The 22,309-nt window shown below is 38.4% G+C and overlaps 1 protein-coding gene across 2 annotated transcripts in view; it reads right to left on the reverse strand.

The window, feature by feature from the left end:
- The window catches only part of tpk1 (thiamin pyrophosphokinase 1), a 50,136-nt gene that overhangs the window by 17,657 nt on the left and 10,170 nt on the right, over positions 1-22,309 (reverse strand). For both annotated transcript variants that reach the window (XM_026292461.1, XM_026292460.1), the window contains exons 4-7: positions 19,766-19,835; positions 11,562-11,634; positions 9,688-9,783; positions 4,516-4,662 (exon numbers count right to left, since the gene is read on the reverse strand). In XM_026292461.1, coding sequence (XP_026148246.1) covers positions 4,516-4,662; positions 9,688-9,783; positions 11,562-11,634; positions 19,766-19,835 — 386 coding nt within the window. The remainder of the gene's footprint in view (positions 1-4,515; positions 4,663-9,687; positions 9,784-11,561; positions 11,635-19,765; positions 19,836-22,309) is intronic.

Raw genomic sequence — 22,309 nt, forward strand, 5'->3', positions numbered from 1 at the left:
TAGAAAAAAATGAGACAGATAATATTAAAAGAGAATATAATTGTGGAGTAAGACTTTTGAAACTTTTTAGCTGCAGATGAGAAACCTAGCCTTTCCGCCCAGGGATCAACGCTCATTAAAATAAATTATTGCTCTTGTCAAAGCTGCAACCTACTTTCAGTACCCACACTTAAAAAGGATATCTTGTCATTTTGAATTATAGTCTATTTTACTGTGTGTCATAGGAGGTTAGACCACTTTTGTACTAACATGTCATAACCATGATACCATCCAACTTTCTACCTGAATGCTGTGAATGCCTTAAATTGAGGTCAACAGGCTTTGTATACTACAGTGTATTCTGGTCCCTTAGTCAATAATCAGGATGATGGTCGTCAGGTTAGTATTTTGTAATAGTGTCTGAGAGAATAAAGAAACCTTTCTGAGGTACTGTCAAGTCATTTTTATAAAGAGCTGCACAAACAAACATGAATAAAATTTCAAACGTCAGAATATCAATTTGGGATACTAGGGCTGCAAGAAAAAAAAAACAAGAACATCTAAAGTGTAGGTACAAGGTAGTGTCAGACTGAATAATGATTTCAGGCTGAATAATGACTTTGCTCTGAATGCATTGATTATAATAAATCCTGATTCTGGAATATAGAAAGGTCAAAACAACGTTACTTTCATTCACAGTTTACAAGCATTTGGTAAGGTGTCCATATTTCTTCAGGTAAGTTGCTATAAATGCATGAATCTTTTTCCTCTTGATCTTGGCATCGTTAAAATGCTGTCAGTTTTTCTCTGAGTGACTTCTGTTGAGTCCACTTTACCATAGAAGACTAACTGAAGCTCTGTTAGAGTGACCGTTGGGTCCTTGGTCATCTTCCTGACCGACTGCAGGTGCTTGTTGCCTGATTACTCACTTCAGTGGGACGGCCAACTCTAGGAAGAGACCTGGTGCTTTCATTTCCACTTTGCCCCTGGAAACACTCAGCATTTTAGAAAAGGCTTTATACGTTTACCTTGATCTGTGCCTCATCGCAATTATCGTTTTATCTATCATCTGTTTTAGTGATGTGTTTTCTTGAAATGATTCATTCAGATGCCTTTTTTTTTTTTACTTTTCTGGAAGTTTTTTGTCAACATTTGAACTCTAGAAACATAGATATAAATTTCTGTGTTGTTGTTCTCCATTTATTACACTAAATTATACTTTCACAGTACAACAGAGCATCCTGGGCCAGTTCTTTAAGTCCTGACTCTATTTGTTTTATATGCGAATGCCACAATGTTGCTAACTTACTTTAGCACAGCAAAAGTTAGGATGAGTGAATGTTGGTATCACACTCCATCATTTAAATCAGCTCTTACTCTGACAAGTCTCTCTCCCCAAAAGGGCATCAGGTAAACAAGCTCATAGATTTGACCTGGAGAGTGTGTGCTAGAATGATTTATAGCACAGATTGGGCTGACACAGCGCTGCGCAACGTCTGTCCCATAACAGAGAGAGTAGACTTTCTCAAGCATATTCAGGGCCTGGGATACTAATTTGAGTAAATGTGGCTTGGCCCTCTGGCTGAGACTCAACAGGGGAGACAACCAGATAAAAAGAAACGATGAACACAGTGCAAGTTTTTTTTTTTTCTTTTCTTCTTTTTTTTTTAAGATTCAAATTGAGTAAATTTAGCATCACCTTGGGACCTAAACTGATTAAAACATCTTCTTGTCATGTAGGGACTCAGAATAAATAAGCTCACAGCCCTTGCAGCATCCCTGCCTAATCAAATAAAAGACATTAGAATTATATAACTCCCTGAGACAGCTAGGAAAAACACACGACTACTGCATATTTCGAAAAAATAGGATAACAACACTTTGGCACCTCAACTAGGAAACAAAAGCTTAAACAAATACATCCCTCAATATAACTAACTGTAAGAGCAAATAAACTAATTCAAGATGAGATAATCTTTACATTTGCAAAACTGTTGTGTGTCAGATTGTATATCAGTGGCATTATGCAAGTATAAGACCCTTTGCAGAGGTAAGAACAAAATTAGTGAAGCCTTGGAATTACATGGTTTTCTGCATTCACCCAGCTCACATGAATAGGCAAACACAAAGCGCTTAAGCTTGTAAGACATACTGTAGTTTCTATCATTCCTCTTCAATAACCACAACTACTAAACATTCAGTAAGTGAACCCTTGGATTTAATAACAATTTGACCGTCTTTAAAGGTGATAGATGGAGCTGTGGATCAGACCTGCACAATGTTCAGGGGGAAGTTGGGATTATTCTTCTTTACTGAACTGCTTCACCTCAGACATATTCTCAGGATGTCTGGTATGAAAGGCCCACTGAGCTTGTTCCACGGCAAAATTGATCTCAGAATACCTACAAATCAAGAGTTATTGATTGGTACAAAATAGCTTACAGAGTAATCTGAAAGAGGTTAGATATTCATCAGTCCATACTTAGGCAGTGGCTACTCTAAAGGCACAATGTGGAAACAGTCAATGAGGTAAAAGGAAGTCCAGATAATCAGAAAAAGGCTTGAAGGAATCACAGGAACTGGTTCTCATCTCTGTTTGTGAAACAAGCACATGCTGCAGAAAGACATGGTGATGGTGAAGACACCTCTTTAAAAAACACTGCAGTATGCTTATGTTTGCCAAGAAAAACCATGAGAATCAACGACACTAATTGTTTTGTGGATAGATGAATTGTGAGGTACAAACCAGCAGCATTATGTGAGGTTTTAAAGAGAACCACATACTAAGATGAACACAGTGGAGGAAGCATCATGATTGGAGCTGCTTTGCTGCCTCTGATTTCTTAGGTTTATCAAGGAATCCTACAGGATAATGTCATAAGCTGAAGCTCAAAAGAAGCTCGGTGATGCAGTAGGACAATGACCCTAAACATCAAAATAAATCTACTACAGAGACAGACACATAAAATTCCACCTTTTGGAGCTGCCCAGTCAGAGCCCAGACCACAACCCAACAGAGATGTTGTGGAATGACCCTAAGAGAGCTGTTGACACCAGACGTCCTGAGGATATGTTTGAGCTGCAGCAGATCTATACCAAAAAATGGTCCAAAATTCCTCCTGAAATATATGGAGGTCTGATCCAAGGCTACATAAAGTGCTTTCCCCAAATCATTGCTGGCAAAGGAGGTTCAACCAGTTAGGTTCAGTTTTCTACCAGCACTGTGAATGTTTAATGGCTGTGGTTAATATAGACATGAACAACTAAAATTGTGTGTGTTATTAGTTTTGGCACATTGTGTTTGTCTATAACTGTCACTTAGATGATGATCAGATCACAGTTTATGACCAATTAATGCAAAAAGTCAACTTAAGTCCAATGGGTTCACTTACTTTTTTGTGCCACTACAGAACAGGAAGAACTCTGTGTGCATTAATTGAATTTCCAAATCACAAAGCTAAGAACGTAACAGAGCCATGATTGCAGGGAATATGTGTGATGGGGATATTTGGCAAAAGTTGTAAACACTTCAATTACAGATGTAACTTGAACAAACAGCACTGGGACTTTCGAAGGTTGCGTTCACCTTCATGTACAAGCGTCTGCGTTCATCAGTCGCCGGCGAATTGGAGCTGCGCTGACAAACGAGCTTAATTTACCCTCACTAAAGTAAGATTAATTGGAGGTGTCGAGCTATGAAACAGCAAATGACAACGCACCTCTGGAATACTGACAAGAAGTAGAGAGGGAGCGCATGAGAGAAAGGTTTATTTAACGTATTACAAGGTGTCATCAGGCAGTGTGACAGCTAGCTGTTTGTCCTGAACATCTTACAAATACAACAACACAGCAACAAAAGAAAGGGAAAACAAGAGCACAGTGTGTCCCTAATGGTGGCTGCTCGACCACTTGTAAACTCAATCAACTGAGGAGCAGGACAAAGTGGCTGGCATCGAGAAAAAACAATTGGGAGCATCAAAAGAGACTCTCTCACTCATGCACAGCAGCAAATTGGGGCACCATAAGAGCATGTAAGGGTTTGTGTGTGTGTGTGTGTGTTCTTGAAGTGATTACTTAAATAAGAAACAAAGTGTTCAATGCTCTAATCAAGGTGGAAGCACAGAAAGGAAAAGAGAGAACAGAAAATGAAGAGAAGTACTGGTAGAGGGGTGATTAGAAACGGTAGGAGATGTTGAAGCAGGGGAACTCAATTTTAGTCTAGTGTACACAATTTTTTGTAGGCAACGTAAAAGACGGCTATATCCACAAGAAATCCAATTTATGCAAAATGAAATAGTGGGTAAAGACATTTGAGAAACTTAAGGATAGACTTAACAACTAGTTTATTTAGCAATCAAAATGTTATAACCTCACTTTTTAGTCGGATTTCCCAAAAGGAAAAAAAAAAGCAATAGCTAGCCTGCAATGTAGCTCAAAGGAAATTAAATGCAAAACAGTGGACAGACTTTCAAAGCAGATAACAGTGGTGTGTCTATGTATACATGTGAAGGCTGTTTGTGTTTCTGATACACTCACGGGTCTGAGTAGGGATGTCAGACTTGTTCCCTGTATGATCAACACAGGCAGTGGTGTCATGGACATAGCATGGTGCAGGGTCTCAACTGAAGCCATGATCTGGTCAAATCTGCCCGCGAGGCCACCCAGAGTCACTATGGCATCGACCTACAAAAGACACAGTTTAATAAGACACATGCAGAAAAAAAACTAGCAGTCTGGTTCTATGGCAGGACTTTTTTTTTAGTAAAGTCGCAGAGGTGGCTAAAGAGTTATTTATTTAGTTTTTTTTTTAAGTAACGACAAAGAGTTTTATCTGCATTTGTTTTAAAAAAGCAAATTTTGAACAATTGTTCTGATAACCAGATGGCAAATTTTGGAAAAAAAAAAACATTAATCCTGCATTAATAAATATTATGGCATAAAAATAGATGAATTGAACAAAAGATCTAGTGAGTCAAGTCATAAACGTTTGTTTATGGCCATTTTAATTTGTGTGTTTTTCTTATTGTCAACATAGTACTCCAAAATCTGATATTTTTTAATACATTTTTTTAGCACATACACTCACATCCACAATATTCCAAACTGCAAAAAAATCTACAGTGAACCCCCACACTGTGGTTGTTTTAAGAAATTACTAACTGCCAACCTTATGGTATTATAAAAAACAAAGAAGTACACTTTAACAAAGTAAAATCAGGGACAGTGAGTTCAGACAAAGAAAAGCAATGGAAGACAGATAATCAATCAGTGGTGGATCAAAGCATAAACTCAGACCACTGGGGGTAAGCATCAGTCTTAAACTGAGAGATGAACATGTTATCATCAAACCAAGTGAGCACCAGCACTGACAGTCTTTAAACCTAAAGGGCAGCGTTGAAAGTGCAGAGGCTCTGTCACAGGATGGTGGACTGACTCATCAGCACAGAAACAGAAAATTAACCAAATACCATCAGTCACACTTTCTCCAGAGTTTTCAACCACACACTGCAACTAAACAAAGAGAATGTTAGTGCTAAAACTATTTTTGATCGTCTTTTGCTGATGTTGACCATTATTGCTTGGAATACAGCTAAACATCAGGGCAGATGTTAGAACTCAAAATTAGAACTTTTTGAATAGCAAAGAAAATTGCTATTCAAAAAGTTCTAATTTTGACAACTCAGCCTTCAGCCCTGCTGATTAAGTAGTTATATCATACAGGCTACATTTATGTGCTACAATAATAGTTGGTAGCTTTTTTCTGTGTATATGTGCATGCATTAGCTCAGCACAGGAAGCTCCTCTGGTGTCACTCTAAATGAACTTTAATTTCCCCTTTACGCCTTCACAACAACCTGCTGTTGCATGCAATATTATCCAAGATGTCAGATCAAACTTGCTGGAGTTCCTTAAATAACATGCAGGATTATTTCATTATTGATCTGAATGTATCTTAACTAACTTCCTGCCTCAGGAAATGGTGAAGAAAGTGCTTAGATTAAGGTTATTTCAACATCTGGCGCACACCCCCACATGCAGAGGCACTGGCTAAACTGTAAACAACAACACTTGGCACACAAACTCCCCGCTGTGAAAGAGGGGGGGGAGTTAGAAATTAAAGTAATGAAAATATTGCAGTCACATACTTTCCCAAGAAAAGTTTGAAAGCCACTGCGCTGATCTACACATCCAGAAGTTTCTCCAAACAAACAGAGAAAAATGGCCACATTTACATTACATGCTTTAAATCTATTCCAGTCTTTTTGTCAGATCCAAACATTTTGTGTTCACATTCACGTGTAACTGTCGTGTGTATATAGATTTAACTGAAATGTGAGACCTGTTTGTTCAAGAACAGTCGCAACGTAATTTAAAAGTTTGTTTATATATGTGTTCCTTCAAGTTTGACTTTAACACAAGCTTCTTTTAATGTCTAACAAATCTGAAACGTCCTTGTTTCTCCATTGACCCCTGTTTATTTTTTACCAGTCTGTGAAATGCTGATGCAGAATGATTACAATAGGAAATATGAGCATGCACAGAAGTGAAGTGAGACATTATAAAAGAACCAATATATTAGATAATAAAAGGAATTGCCAAGGCCCTTCATTCCTAAAAAAGATGTTAATATTCAGCAATATTTACAAAGATTTGCTTTTTTTAAGTTAAATAATAAAGACAGCTGGTCATGTCACCCAGTGTAACAATGTGACTCATTAATCAGGGCAGCCATGCAGGTCTCAGAGCAGAGGCATATCATGATCTAACAGAATTTTACTAAGAATAATCAATTTGTTGTTAGTTTTATTCTTTTCATGTAAACCAAAACACATTTTGGCTCACATTTTCAAAATATTTTTTTTATATTTTAAAAAATGACAATATAGAAAATTGCCAAATTCAGACATAACTCATCTACCAAGCCAACTATCAAATTCAACTCTGATGTCTTCCCACTTTTGATTACTAACAGAGCGATGAAAACCAGCAGTGAAGAGTATCAGCCAGTTAAACATTCACAGCAGGTTGCTAAAGCCATGAGGACAGACAATCTCAAACACAGTAAAGGATGCAGAGGAAGAAGGGGCAACAAAGAGAGAAAAAAAATATTTAGTTGGTCATTGGAGTTTTTTTGCCTCCAATGACACTAATTTGCTTATTCTATCTTCCTATCAACATTTTGTTGTGTCTGCTATGGAAATCAAACTTTATATAATGGTTTGAATTTTTATTGTTTTCCTAACTCATGTTTGAGTAATACAAAACAAGTAGGGCATTGAGAATTTCACAACTGAATGAGGAAAATTTAACAAACCGATTCAACAAATTAGGCCAACCACGGGTAACCAGGGAAACAACATTGGATTGGCAATCCACTCATGCCCATTTATTGAGGAAGGTGAACAAAAAAAAAAAAAACACAGAAAGAGGAGAAAATGAAAACCATGGTGCTCTTATGCCTGCAACAGTGAAGCAGGGAGAGAGACACTAACTGGGACAGACCTGTGAGAAGACAAACAGACCAGCACACACAGCAGACACTGGGATACACATTTCAGCACACACTTCAACAAGTACATGCACATACAGATATAAACAGGTACTGAATACCCACAGACAAGGTACTGTAGCCTTCAAAAATACATGCACAAGACAGACACTTTCAAATGCACACACACAGACCTAAACACACAAACACACATACATGTATATAAAGTATACAGACAAACAAAAACATACTCATCCACCCACCATAATCCTCTGATTCTTTGGGATTTCATCCAACACAATACCAGATAAATTCTTTAAATTGAGTACTAAGCTGTGTGGAGGAAAACATCCAGGGGCTAATGTGTTGAATCTTAAATCGCCTAAACAGAAGCACCATGCTCAGTAATCTGCAAATCACCTTCTTATTATTTCATCCATGTATTTCATTCATTTAAAAAGACTAAGACGATGGAAATTAGTGAAGGTGAGCAAAAGAGAAAATGACGAGGCATGATATTAAATCATTAGAAAAGTTCTGCTTTCACATAGCCTACACATAATTGCAAACTGCTGAAAACAAAAAAGTAATCTCCAGCAACTTAAAGAGTGTTAAAAACTGACTGCCAGGCTCCTATCTCTCACAGGCAGACAGCGAGACAAACACTCAGCACCAGCTCAAAGGCAGAGTAAATATTAGCCAGGCTGATAGAAAAAAGCCCATGGAAAGGAAGGACAAAAGTATATCTTCTATTGAAGCCTGACAGCAGACAACAGAGTGAAAATGCACAATGTGGCAACATGGGTTGAGATGAAGTGCATATTTGTGGGTCTGTAAGGATCTTTGTCATGGCCGCTTTCGTCAGCTTAGAGATGTGAAGTGATTGGGGCACTTGGCAGTGATTAGAACAACACTCAGGATGCTGCTTAAAAATTCTAATAATGAAGAAAATACTCATCATGTGATATGATATTACTCCCATTCACAGTGATCAATGTTTAAGTTAGTGAAACAAAAAATGTCTGTGTCTTTTATTAGGTATTTTGTTTGCCATGTGATGCACATTCTGTGCAATTCAGCTGACATTTTGAAATGCAGAATGGAAATTGAGTCAATCTCTGGATCAGTTCACTGTGTGTTTCTGGCTCCGCAACAGCTGAATGGGCACCAGGCTTCACTCTGGCTTGGCAGCATATTTTGGAGTTTTGGATATCAGATTGTTAGATATCACACTTTAAAAACATCAAAACAAAAATGACTTCAATTTAGAGCTATCAAATCAAAATGACCTTGCAATTTAAGTATAAATGTGACTAAAGTTATTCGAGTGGTATTTCTTCAGGGATCGTAGAGTGAGCATGCTTCCTGTTTTCCAGCAGCACATTGTTTCATATTCATACACCCACACAAACTCACATCTGGGAACTTCCCACATTATTGACCTTGCAGCTCATCTTAAGTACCTGACGACTGAATGCCTTGCTTGCAGGCACTCAAGTCACAGAGGACAACGAAGAATACATTTTCCTTTTACCTATGCTGTATCTACTGCTTGTTACCCTAAGAGTCATGACTAAAACAATAATGTTTCAAAAACAATTACAAGCAGCTACAATAAAGTAAAAGTCTGTTCAATATGAAGCTGGAGCCAGAGGATGTTTAGCTTAGCATAAAGACTGGAAACAGGTTGAAGGTGCTACTATCAGCAGTGCGGTTTTTGTGGGGATTAAACATACAGCATATACTGTAGCCAGTTAATTACAGTTTACAGTTAAGTTTTAGAGGTCCTGTAGGCAAATTCTGTTACCTTTGAATAGATTAAGGCTAGATGTTTGCCCCTGCTTCAAGTCTTTTTGACAAAGTAACCTATGAAAGTAAAATTTGTCTTCTCATATAACTCTAGGCAAGAAAGCCATCAATCCATCAGTGAAAGCCACTCGTCCCATAGAAGGCAGTGAAGGGACTGGATCCAATCCCAGCTGACACTGGGCAAGAGGTGGGGCACAGCTTGGATATATATATGTCACCAGCCTGTCACAGGTCTGACACATAGAGACAAACACTCACATTCACACCTACTGGCCATTTAGAGTCTTAGCAAGAAAGCAAAAAAAAAAAAAAAAAAAAAAAACATATTTCCCAAAATGTCAGACTTAAATCAAAAGCATGTAAGATTTTCACATAGCCATCACAGTGTGTGGTGTGCAGCTGATGTTTACCTGTAACTGCTGTGTCTGAATCTCCTCCACCATTATTGCAAGACACTTTGTAAAGTCTGTTAGATCCTGGTCAGCTGTTTCAATCAGCTTACACCCCTAGAAGCATAAAGAAAAATGGAAATGCACACAAACACAATCAGATAGATGTACACATGCACATATAACAAAACACAACCAAGGCAGAGATAAGGGATAGGGGGATAACAGAGTACTGAAAAACAAAAAAGATAGGGAGATTGAGAGTGGTATAAATCTGTGTTTTAGTGTTGTCTGGCTGTCTGTCGGCTGTGTTACTGAATAATGTAGAGGTTCCAGTCAGTGGCCCTAAAGAACAGCAACCAGGTAAACAACCATGCTCTGGCTTTCTCTCCCTCTGTCTCCTTCTCTCTCCACACACTGTCACCTTCCTCCGAAAGCACACCAAATTCCCAATATCACTCACACACAGAGCAGTCAGTTCACACAAACTTGTTCGCTTTGCTGTTTGATCAGATCCATCCTCTCTCTCCCCCATCTTTCTATGGCTGCCTTAACTTGTCTCTCCCTGTCTCTTGCAGATGTTCTTCTGTTCTCCCTTCTATTTATGCAGAATTATTCACTGATAAATCTCTCAAGGAATGCCTCAAACTTTCCCATTGTTCTGCTCCTACAATAACAGTCTGTTCCCTCTCAAGGAAAAAAGGTATTGCACATTTTTCTTAGGCAACCCTTATGATACTTGTGAGACAAGACTATTATAGTCAACTACAGAAAGATGGGAAAGACTGAGACAAAGAAGAAAAGTGTCACAGTAGAAGAGTAGGCAAGTCATATCTCTCCGTGCAAATGTCTACTGCATGATCATGCAAGCCTTGTCTGTGCATTGCGAAGTAATAGAAATGCATTTTAACTGTAACCAGTGTTTATCAGGGGTGATTGGAAAATGGTAAAACAGTGTGTTCAAAAAACATTGTTCAAAGATCAAGCTTATACTGCACTGTCTTTCCTCTAAGGTCTCTGTGTGTGTTTATGTGACATTTTACCCTGCATTTATTATTTATTGAATGAAGTTTCACCTCTACTCAAGTATTCAGGTTAGACATCACAAACAGTGCAAAGTCCACTTCATAGAAACATTTGCATTTTCATGACCTTGGATCATTTATTTCTGGAAAATTCTCATGCACACACAGGGTTGTTGTTATCTAAAAGATCTGGGGAAACAATGGCTTATACCCAGAATGTGTTTTATAATATTTAGTAAAAATTATTTTAAATTGTATTTCAAGTAAAAGCATACCATAAGAGCCATTCTTTCTGTTGGAATATGTTATCTTAATTGGCACTTGTCACCACATATTGCAGGTCTTTTATACTGTTTGCGTTCACTTAATTATATTTTATAAAATATTGAATTTGTGCATTTAATTTATACAGGATTTTTTTGTTTTCTTTCTTATTTACATGGGGTCAGACATCTAACGATAATTCCCAAACTGTGGTGCTTGTGACCCCATTTAATATGAACCTTAATTTGGATGTCTACTTGGCCCCTCTAATTGTAGATTGCATATTAACAAGGTGCTATGGTCTTTAAGCTGCAACAATGGTATTTTATTACCTGATGAATAGCTTGGAGTGACATCCAAGAATAAGATAAGGAGTGTGACAAACATCTGTATGCATATGTCTCTCTCTTTGTTGAAAAAAGAAGAAATAAGTAAATATGTGTGTGGTCCTTCTCTATATGCACCAGCATAAGTGTTCTGGGGTTGAGGTGTTTGTCACTTGATGGAGCACTTTTGTTTGAACCTTTAAATTATGTCTGCATAAAGTCCTATCACTTTTTTATATATGTGTGTCAGCACCTGTAGGCAAGCTGTCTTTCCACTCACCTTGTCTGCATAGAAAGTTCTGACCTCCGTGGTGATGGAATCAAAATCCCCACTGATATAGTCGGGGAGAAAGCTGGATGTAAGGACAGAAAGATACTATGAGTGACAGAGGGAGAGGGTTAAGATCACAAGAAAGACAGAGACATAGAGATTGTGATGCAAAGATAGAAGAGAAAAGGAGAGAGAGGACATTGGGGCATGTGTCAGCTCTTTGATCTGTGCAGCGAGGGAGACAAGTGACACCACTGGGGGAAGACGGAGAGTTATGGAGACTGACAGGGTGATTCTCTGTGGCACGGCTGACTGCGGAGATACATAGATTGATGGAAAAGCATGCACACATACAAAAACACATACCCACACGCACGGTAGTATACATGGCTAGAACGGATACATGCATGTAAATAAACCCAAACATGTCTCTCAGTCTTTTTTTCTGTTAATAAAGCAGTTAAGAGGATTACAACTGCAAATTAAACTTGGTAGAAGATTAGACAATATATGTGCATGCATTCTGGAAACTCTGCATTCTGAATGAAAAACTCACTATGTATTTCATTCATTCTAATACATCTGTGGTTTGAAGAAACCTGCACTTCCAGGATGAAGGAATTTAGAAGGTCTGTTGCAGATATCAGTGATAACAGCCAAAAATCGACCAGCCACTACTGAGTAGAACATTCCTGTCAGAGAAAGATAGATAGCTCTCTGTTTATTCCATTTATGCGTGCGTGTTTATGTGTAAGGAGCAGGACCATGCAGGGATATGGTTGCAGCTATCTAGAGGTATTAACAGGTCTGACATTACGATTTCATGGTTGGCTGGTTAATGTGTTTGTGTGCGTTTGTTTGTGTGTGCTCCCCAGCAAGAGGCGAGAACGTTGTTCCGGTCGGTTGAAGAAAGAGATACAGAAGGATTATTCCCTCCCTCCCTCCTCAGCGTTCCCATTTACACCAACAAGATACAACAAGACAAACAGAACAGCAATTGAATGCAATCTGCTGACACACAAAGACACACACTCCTACTGTACCATAAGCATGCATAAAGACAATTGAGTGCAACTCTACCTGAGATGAACAAAAAAGTGTTCCAAGGAAAAACTTCCTTACAATACACAATATTTACAAGGATCTGCAAAAGCTGTAGGTAAACACAACGGGCACTCTTATAACACAGAATCCCACAACTGCATCAGGATTCAAAAATAACCATGTGACCGATGGGGTAAGATGTGACACTGGGTCTAATCAGAGCTCGACACACACACGCACACACACACATGCACCCACACAACCATTTGTGACCCATGTGCACAACTCCATTGGCTGATAGCAGCTGACCAAATTCTGCAATTGTGTGTGTTTGTGTGTCTGTGTAGTGTGTCTGACAGTATTCATTTCCACATTAATATTAACTGACACTTTAATTTGGATGGGAAATAGAGCATTTTACCAGCAGTTTGTCTGAGTTTCGTGTGGTGGGGATGGCTGTGTGACCTTTGTCTTGGTGTCTGTTTGTGCATCTCACTGTCTCTGTGTACAAAACTCTTTAACATACACACCTTTGATTCATATGCCTATGCTCAGAGACAAATGTGGACAAATGATGTTTCACTAGGTATCACTCGCCAGACATTGTGTGTGCATGTGCTGGAGATTGTGTGTTTGAAAAGACTTCATCCTCATTAGAAAAACAAAATGACCTGTCATTTGTACAAATGCAACCTCTTGTGGCCACGCATATTACAACTGTCCTCTCGCCGCAGGTGTGGCATAACGCTGCAAAACACTTCAGGGATGAATTTTGTGGTGGGTGGTAGATTCAGATCTGACTTTGCACTGGAGGTTGACCCTGTCTCCTACCAGCAGTCAATCCTGGTTTCTTTTAAATACAGCTCCAGTGTTTCGTAAACTTGAAGATTTAGTTGCATGAACTGACCATAACTTAATCACAAAGGTTCCACACCATAAAATGATCTTACAGTGATCAGTTTTAAGAAATCACTGAAAAATTACCTAGTTTGTCCTTCAGATGAAAAAGCTTGTTGGTCTGAAGATTTGTAAGCTTGTAAATGTGACTTGTATGACTCTGGTTTATATGTTTCTTATTTCATGTTAAAAAAAACACTGCAAAGGTAGGTGTGATCAACCACCAATACATGCTAACAGAGATCTAATTATCCAACTACATCAAAAATTCTAATAAACAAAATTTCAAAACATAAGTATGATATAAGCATGCTTTTGCATTGTATCTGTGTTGATACAATTTTTAAAAAAAAAAACTGTGCAAATGGTTGGATGCATGATTGTGAAAGTATCTATGTGTGTGGCTGTGTGTGTGATCCAACAGTGTCTGATCCCAAAGGTAATCAGCTAGACGCCTGTAGGCACTCAAACTAATAACCAGACAGTCATAAATCCACACCCCCAAACGACACACACCAAGTTTATTATCTTTTAGTATTACTCTTAGGACCACTAGTTGTACTACAGAAAGAGCACAAGAGGGAAGGAGAGATAATTGTAATTAGCTTTAATTGTTAAAATTCTAATATGATAAACATTACAAAAACTAATGATGGTACAACATGTTGATGTAAAAACAGGCAAATCCCTAATGTTAAAAAGAAGAGGCCAGTTCCCTTTGCTCATCAGTTCAGCTCAGCACACAGAGGAGTTTTCAATCAAAACTAACTCCAAACAGAGGGTAGTGTGTGTGTGAAAGAGACTGTTCCTCAGAGCTGAGGAACAGTTGAAGTCTTCCTATCAGTAATAGTTGCTAACAATTGTAAAAAATGAAGTTATCTTTCAAACAGAACAAATCTACTGCTGTAACATTTTATGTAAAAAAATATACCCACTTTATACTATCTGATGCAACAAATACATTTTAAACAATGTACTGTTATGAAATCACCCAGCAAATTGGTTTGTGTTGCATATGAAATAAAAAAAATCTCATTTTCAACAGCACTGGGCAGTTAAGAGGAAGGAGCTGTTAGTTACCAGTCATCAGCTGTTGCAATGAGACTCTCAAACCCCCTGCCTGCTTTAATTTGCAGTAATCCTCTTAACTGCTGGCCTGTGACCCTGTTTTTAGGCCACCCCAGCAGTTAAACACTTCCCAAACTGTGCGAATGTGATTACAGCACATTTGAATACAGCACTAAATTGACTACATATTGTGTATTTCAAAACAGTTAATTGTCTTTAAAAATATCTTAAATAACATTATATCAGCAAATATACAAATACTAACAAGGGTTCTGACTAAGACAATAGCTTTTTTTAAATAGCCTACTGTGCACACAAACTTTCAATAATACTATGAAACAATTTCATAGGTGTTTCTCTGGAGAACATAAGAAAAGTGTGAGATATTAATAGAATGGAAAATCCAGGGAATGACAAACAGACAGGAAGAGAGGCTGTCTGAGATATCTCGGCCTTATAAAATAAGTAGCTTTCTCCTGACAACTTCATTTGCTGAAGCTGACAGTATTTTCTCCTGCAAACCAAAATGCATACACATTCATATGCTGACACAACTATGCCCAGAAAATCTCTTCTGAATATACACATGCTTAGTCAAACACTGACACATTCTCACATATCCTCCTGTAACTGCACATACCCACATATACAGCTGCAAATTTTACAAGCTTTTTTACATACAGTATAGCTCCCTCCAACCTCAGCAGTGTTCTCCCCGTTCATCCATCTCTTCTCTTCTTATCCTCTCACAGGATTTGTTTAAATGCACAAATTAGACAAAATACTATCTCCATATGGAACTGGTGGTGAAATTCTAGCAATTTTAAAATATGTTTTATTCATAATAATTATTTTGGAATCCCATTTATGAGGTTTTAGGAGGGTTTTCATATATTGCTGACTGCTGCTTAGTGGCCATGTTGGTAAGATTAAAATGTTTTTCTTAAAAGAACTGTGTGCTGACAATGCATGTAACAAGCTCTATGCTCTACAACTATATGTAGATAGAGGTCTGTTTTGTGTTCTGTACCCAATGACGAAAAAAAGAGAAATCATGTTGGCATTTTTATTACCACCACCCTCCACCTGGCAGTCACACCCCTAGACAATAAGGACACCTATGTTCAAATGCTGTTCAGCATTCAGCACTCTTGAATCACAAGAGAGAGAATGTCAAGATCACTAAGATCCTTGGTGTTAACCTGGTGGAGGATCTCAACTGGTACATCAACGCCAACACCACAGCCAAGAAAGCCCAGCAGCATCTATACTTCCCATCTCTCACCTCCTTCTACAGAGGAACTATAGAGAGCACCCTGAGCAGCTACATCACTGCCTGATTTGGAAACTGCACCATCAGGGATCTTAAGACCCTACAGCGCATAGTGAGGACAGGAGAGAAGATCATCTGGGTCCTTTTGCACTCCATCACAGATATTTACACCACACAATACATCCGCAAAGCCGCAGGCACTGTGGATGACCGCACACACTGCTCATAAATACTGCTTACCCTTCTGCCTTCTGGAAAGAAAAAGCATCTGGGCCCACACAGCCAGACGGTGTAACAGACTTCTCAATATTCAAGGACTGGACTGGCGAACACACACACACGCACACATACACACGCACACATACACACACACCTTAATTCACAACATCTTTGCACTCGCCTTAATTGTGCCCTTTGTATTGTATATTCTCTTATGTACTGTCTGCACTGCTTGCATGCACCCATGTCTATGTAGCTTAGGACTCTAAAAGGTCTAAGTTGACAAAAATCACACAAATCAAAAAGTAATTTTACCACTTTTTTCTACACCATCACTGTAAGCTGTGCAACACAGGGACATCAGTATGACAGGCAGTGAACATTACAAACCATCTTGTCTCAAAATGACCAAATCTCAAAACTAGTATATATCTTGAGACAGGGCAGTGACTCCAGAACTTTAGTTCTGAGTGTTTTGGTGACAGTGCTGTCAGCAAAAAGGCCGCCATGTGCCTTTTACTCAAAGTGGTGTCTGTCTGGACTGATGGAGAGCTGCTGAGATGGTGGTCCTTTCACAAACACTTTCATACACTTGCCCTGATCTATGCTTCAACACAGTTTTATAATGGAGCAGCCAAGGCTATTTGACATCTGGTGAACTAACTCTGTCCACCTGCCAGTCTTACTGTCTGATAACACTTGAAGCTTGCAGCAGTCAGCTGTGTGCTTCTCTTTGTTTTGTTCTATCAAAATTTCTCCCAGCAAAATCTCTATAGTACACATATGTGCATTGGGTAAGTTCTTATTTTCAGTTGAAGCTGTCTTACTTCTCTGGTGAGTCCAGCCTGTGTGAAACAAAGTGGAAGACAAAGACTCCATTGACTTTGAGAATAAAGCATGTAAATAATAGAGCTGGCTGGTAAAAACTGTGTTTAGCCTGCAGTTAAAATTAATTGGTAGAGAACAAACAAAAACACACAAACATGACCTGCTTAGCTTATAGTAACACCGGGAGCAATGTGTCAAAAACATGCTCCTTGTTTCTCTGTTTTTCGTTATGTAGAAAAAGGTGTGGCGGTTTTGGTACATACATCCTGTACACCCTGTACGTGGTCGTGCCAGATTCTAAGGGTTGTCCAGGTTGTTGCAGCATTGAGAGAATGATTTGGAGATAAATGTCAGACTACGTCATATTCTGATAATTAATTTTTCCAGTGACTCTGTGGTTGAAGTTGAGCTAGGTAAGTGGGAATTATAAGAAACTGAGTACATACTTCATCAGTTTTCAGAACAAAATTATTTTATCATTATGCCACAATGGCAATTAAAAGGCTAAAAAAGTATGTGAAAAAAAAAAAGGCCAAATACTTTTAAAAGCAACTCTATGTACTGTTTATTTTCTAACACACCATAGGGTGAAGTCAAATCACTGTCACTTGACTCATTACGAGAGGCTGAATGCCTTTGCCCAATCCTCTTTTCATCTCTAATGACTACCATTAAGGCTGTTTTGACAGAAAATTACATGGCACCTTTCTTTTAACTGTGGGAGGCTGTCCACCTGCTCTGTTCTTGTACAGATTAGGAGGCTGTGAAGGCTTAAAGTAAACCTACAGTGACTATCCTCATTATTTTCAGATGCAAGCACAAGAAACACCTCGCCTGTCCAGGCCACTTCAGAGATTAGCTAAAAAAAATTATAATGCTACGAATTTCAGTTATGGTTTGCCCTCCCAAAGACCACCTCAGACATACAGGAGTTTCCCTTCAGGTAAATGAAATTCTTTGGTTTTCTCAAGCACAACCTAAAGCCAGTGTGGTCGAGGTGATGACAGCACACAGATGGTGGAGCACTTCTGCTGGCTTCCATTTTCACAACTGGACCCTAAAAGCTGACGTGTTCTCCTACTGTGAAGGAGCACAATTTATCAGCACTGCTTGCAGGAGTTTTAGATGCGACTGAGCCTTTCATGAGTCCGTTCATGTGTAGGCTACAGTTCAGATCTAGTTTTATAGTTTAGATCTGTGCAGCCTCCTCTGTGTGTGTCCAACAACAACAAAAAATGTGCCAGTTTTGATATTTTGATCTAATGTGTTATCTGTGTAACACATTACCTGTGTAATGCGCACAGTGTAAAAACTGTGCTAATAATGGTCACTAGTCACTAGTACAATTTTGCTCAAATATGCTGTATATTACATTATCCTGGTTTCAAAATAATACTGCATTTATCTTTTTTTTTTTTCTTCTTGTGCCGATGTCTCCTGCCTCCCTCTATCACATGGGGTACATTAGAAATAACGCTGGCTTTGATTGATTCCTTGCACCTCCCCCAGCCTCTACCCTACTCTCTGTAGTCCATTAGACATGGTTAAATACACTTCCCTGGCCTTACAATAGCCATTTTTATATAGATATTGCACAAACTGCCATTATGTTCTTCAAGGCAGCTTTTTTGATTCTCACTAAACTCAAAGAAAGCCAACAAACTGCTGCCGCTGTGTTTATTTTACACAGCTGCTGGGATCTCAGCACTAGAGGTGTGACATGCATCGAAAAACAGTGGCTATAATGCCCTTTTCTGTCTGCCCCCACCCCCTCTTCCATCTTGTTCTGTTTGTACAAGAGTTGGGTCAGACTTAACTTGGCAAAAACACTACCTCTTGGTGCTGCATTTTCAAGGGTGAGCACTGACATCCCCACGCTAAAAGTACTGTACTTTTTATATAACACAGTGAGGCCACCTGGAATGGGCAGCCTAAAAAGGGGCTTATTTTTCCTTCCAGGATTCATGCTTCCTGTTTAATTTATAAGTTCCTGGGAATAATGCTGTCGGGGTTAGGGATAAAAGGGAAGCTGGCTGTCAGCTTCACTGTGTAGGCTGCTGACAGAGCTTAGACTGCAGGGTCAGAAGATGGATCTGCTGTGTCACATAAACAGACAGAAGGATGAGCAATGTCTCTGTGGGCAGGGCAACATGTTCAAACTCACCCCCTCAGACTGACATACGTTACTAATTTCATTTTGAAAATACAATGAAAAAAATGTTTGCAGACACACAAAACGTGCACACATTTATCTTACTATAATAATGAGGACCATACCCTGACAAAAACTCTCACTACTTATGTACTCTAAATTTAAACATAATGCTAACCCTAGCTGTAACACTACACAGCCTCTATTGTAGTGAGTAATTAAATTCTTCTACTTCCACTTGTTTATGATTTTGATTGGCTGAGATTGACTATCCTACAAAACAGAGGTTTTTGTTACCACACTAAAATAAAAATGATTTTTTCTGTTTTGTAATTTCATTTCACAGTTCATGTTGTGGTCAGAACACAACCATTCTCATCAGCAATTTCAAAGTACCAACCACTAACCAGTGATGCCCAGATCTATCTCTATCCTGACAACAGTCCTCCATTAGCCAGAGAAAAACATGCCATTGCAGAATGCACACAGACTACAGTGACCGAGACAGAAAAAACACTAACAGAAAAAAGGGTGCATGTTCTTACCTGGTTTTCACGTGCACATACAAACACAGAGTTGTTAAATGCACAGTACAGTAGTGATGCTGACACACTTTGGTCCAAAATAAACAAAATGTTATTAAATAAACAGAGAGCACTTCCTCATTTTTTAAATAATTTTTCTAATGTAAGTGTACAGCCACATGCAAAACATAAACACAAAACAAATCACCTGTCTCTGTCTCCAGCAGTGATGTTATAAAGGTGATTGGCAGCTCCATCAGCACATGCCCTCAGGAGAGCTACAAAAACAGACAGAGAGAGACTCCTTAGCCCATGTAACTGAAAACAATTGCTTTTAAATGAATAATACATCAAATGCCACTGAAGACACATTACTAATTTGTACATTACTACTATATATGAAAGAGTTCATGCTGGTTTAAACAAAATAACAAACATGTTTCCACTAAAGCATTATTGATACAGGTGTAATTTCCTCCTCACATTATTTCCCTTATCGTCAAAAACCCATGCCATTCACAAAGTCACGCTGAACACAATTAGTTTCCCAGGAGTGGCATATGGAATGGCACATACATTAACTATCCCAATTAGAAAACGTGATTTCCCATTTAGATGATTTATAAGATTTTTTTTTTAATTATTGTAAATATGTTAATAATTGTTCATAGATGCCATATCACATATAAAACATCCATGCAATAAATACAGTATGTGTTCTGGCTGTGTCCTATGGATCCATTCTCTTTCAAGAGGGGCGCAGTGTTTTTTGTGAAGATGCTTCAAGCTTCTATAACATGCTGGCATGATTTTAAAGGGAACATTAACACTGAACAATGCTACAGCACACAGGCAAGTGGAGCATTATGGTTATAAATAACTTGATGTTTTAAAGCCAAAGTTAGTGAAATAACAGTTCTTTTTTCTTTAAAAACACATAAAATGAGGCAGTTACTTACAATGGTATTCAAGATTCATTAAATTAGATGCAAACTGTTGCAAACACAAGCTCTTTCTCGTGGCCTCTATTCCATTCAAATTGAGCAAACTGCCTATTTTAAGGGCCCTATTTCTGTTGTGGTGCACAGGGGGAAACACTTCAAAGAATCAGCTATGGTTTTCTCCTTGAATATAGTTAAAACTAACCAAAGGATGCACCAAAGAGACGGGCACACGTTTTCTGTCTCATGCTTATTTTTCTTAGTTTTCAAACCCTCTCAAATCCCAAACTCATTTGGAGTATATGTTTTTCAATGTGAATGTTCTTTGTCTGGTTACACAAAATATAATACAATACAAAATAATACTGAGTCCATCATCTGCGGAGCAGATTGTATGCTTGCTTCTGAAAACTTAAAGGTGCCTTGTAAATTTGTCTTGTAAACAAACAAAAGCTAGGTTTACTTTCAGTGTTTTTTATGCACTCTCAGCAATCCTTCTGAATGTATTTTCCTTTCTTACCTAACAGTTAAAATATCTTGAATCTTGCTTTATTGCTTGCCTGCAGTCTACTTTTATTCAGTAGAGTGTGGTCATGTTGAGATTGTGATTTGCTGACTAAGTTTCAGAGGGAGAGCCCTTTTTTCTTTACTTCTCTTAGTATTTATTAATACTTTTTTGATATTTATGTCCCTGTTGTTTAAATTGTCACCGTCAAGTGTGTTTAGTGTGGTAAGGTTGCCATCCTTGAATGTTCAACCACATTTTATACTTTCATCACTTTAATGGTCATTCCCTCTGCATATCATACTGCCAAGAGTGTGCTTCCACTTATTTAAAGCCAATGCTCTTGACATGAATCCTTTAGACTCTTAAATGCACAAAAAGAGATCAGAATTATTCAAAAGTTAATCTTTGTTGTAAAAATACCTGTGTGACTATCTGTCTTTACAGGTCTCTCAAAGGCCCATTTGTCTCCATCACAGTAAATAGCAGAAGTGGGTAAACTGAACTTGAGGAACATTATCTCTCCATCTATTCTCCATTCATAGGTGGTGAAGACAGGTAGTATCAGTCACCCATGGAAAACAATGAATTAGTACAAAGGAATTGGAAAAGGCTACATTCTAACCAACTCTCTTCATCTCCTCTCCATGTATTTAAGTTGTGTGTATGCAGAGACATAGTCTTTTGAATTTTGATGAAGATATTGTGTGAACTGAGTGGGGACAACAGAGGCAGCAGAGTAGATGACCTTGTAATAATCCCTCCCTGCAGGCTTTTTTTTACTCCGACTGCCACTCACTCTGCTGTATGATAGAAACATATTGGTGAGCAGGAAATTGTGCACCTTCAACTCATTTCAGTATGTCTTATTCATATATATATATATGAGTTTGATATACAAAAGGTTCATACACACACATATGTAGAAACACACACATACACTGCTGTGGGGGATATTTTATAGCAGGTCAGTATTGATGAGATCAGTACTGAGGATTAGCAGCTGTCAGGTTGGGTTTTAGAGGAGTACAGAAGAGAGCAAATGGTTACAGAGTGGTGAAAAGATTCTTATCTATGTTATGATGCCTTGATGTCCTCCCTTCATCTATCAGTCCAACTCTCCCGCTCAGTCTGTCACTTTGTCTCCAGATCCACCCTTTTCTCTATACCTTGCCTCAAATTTGATTGATTTCCTGCACAAACATTTCATTTTCTTTCCCTCTAGTTTCACTCTGTTAGTCTTTACTCTTTCGCTCCATCCTTGTTATGGTAGGTGGCACAATTTCACCAGCTCTTCTGTGAATTC

This window comes from Mastacembelus armatus, chromosome 20, assembly GCF_900324485.2.
Source record: "Mastacembelus armatus chromosome 20, fMasArm1.2, whole genome shotgun sequence".
In the NCBI taxonomy this organism is placed as follows: Eukaryota; Metazoa; Chordata; class Actinopteri; order Synbranchiformes; family Mastacembelidae; genus Mastacembelus; species Mastacembelus armatus.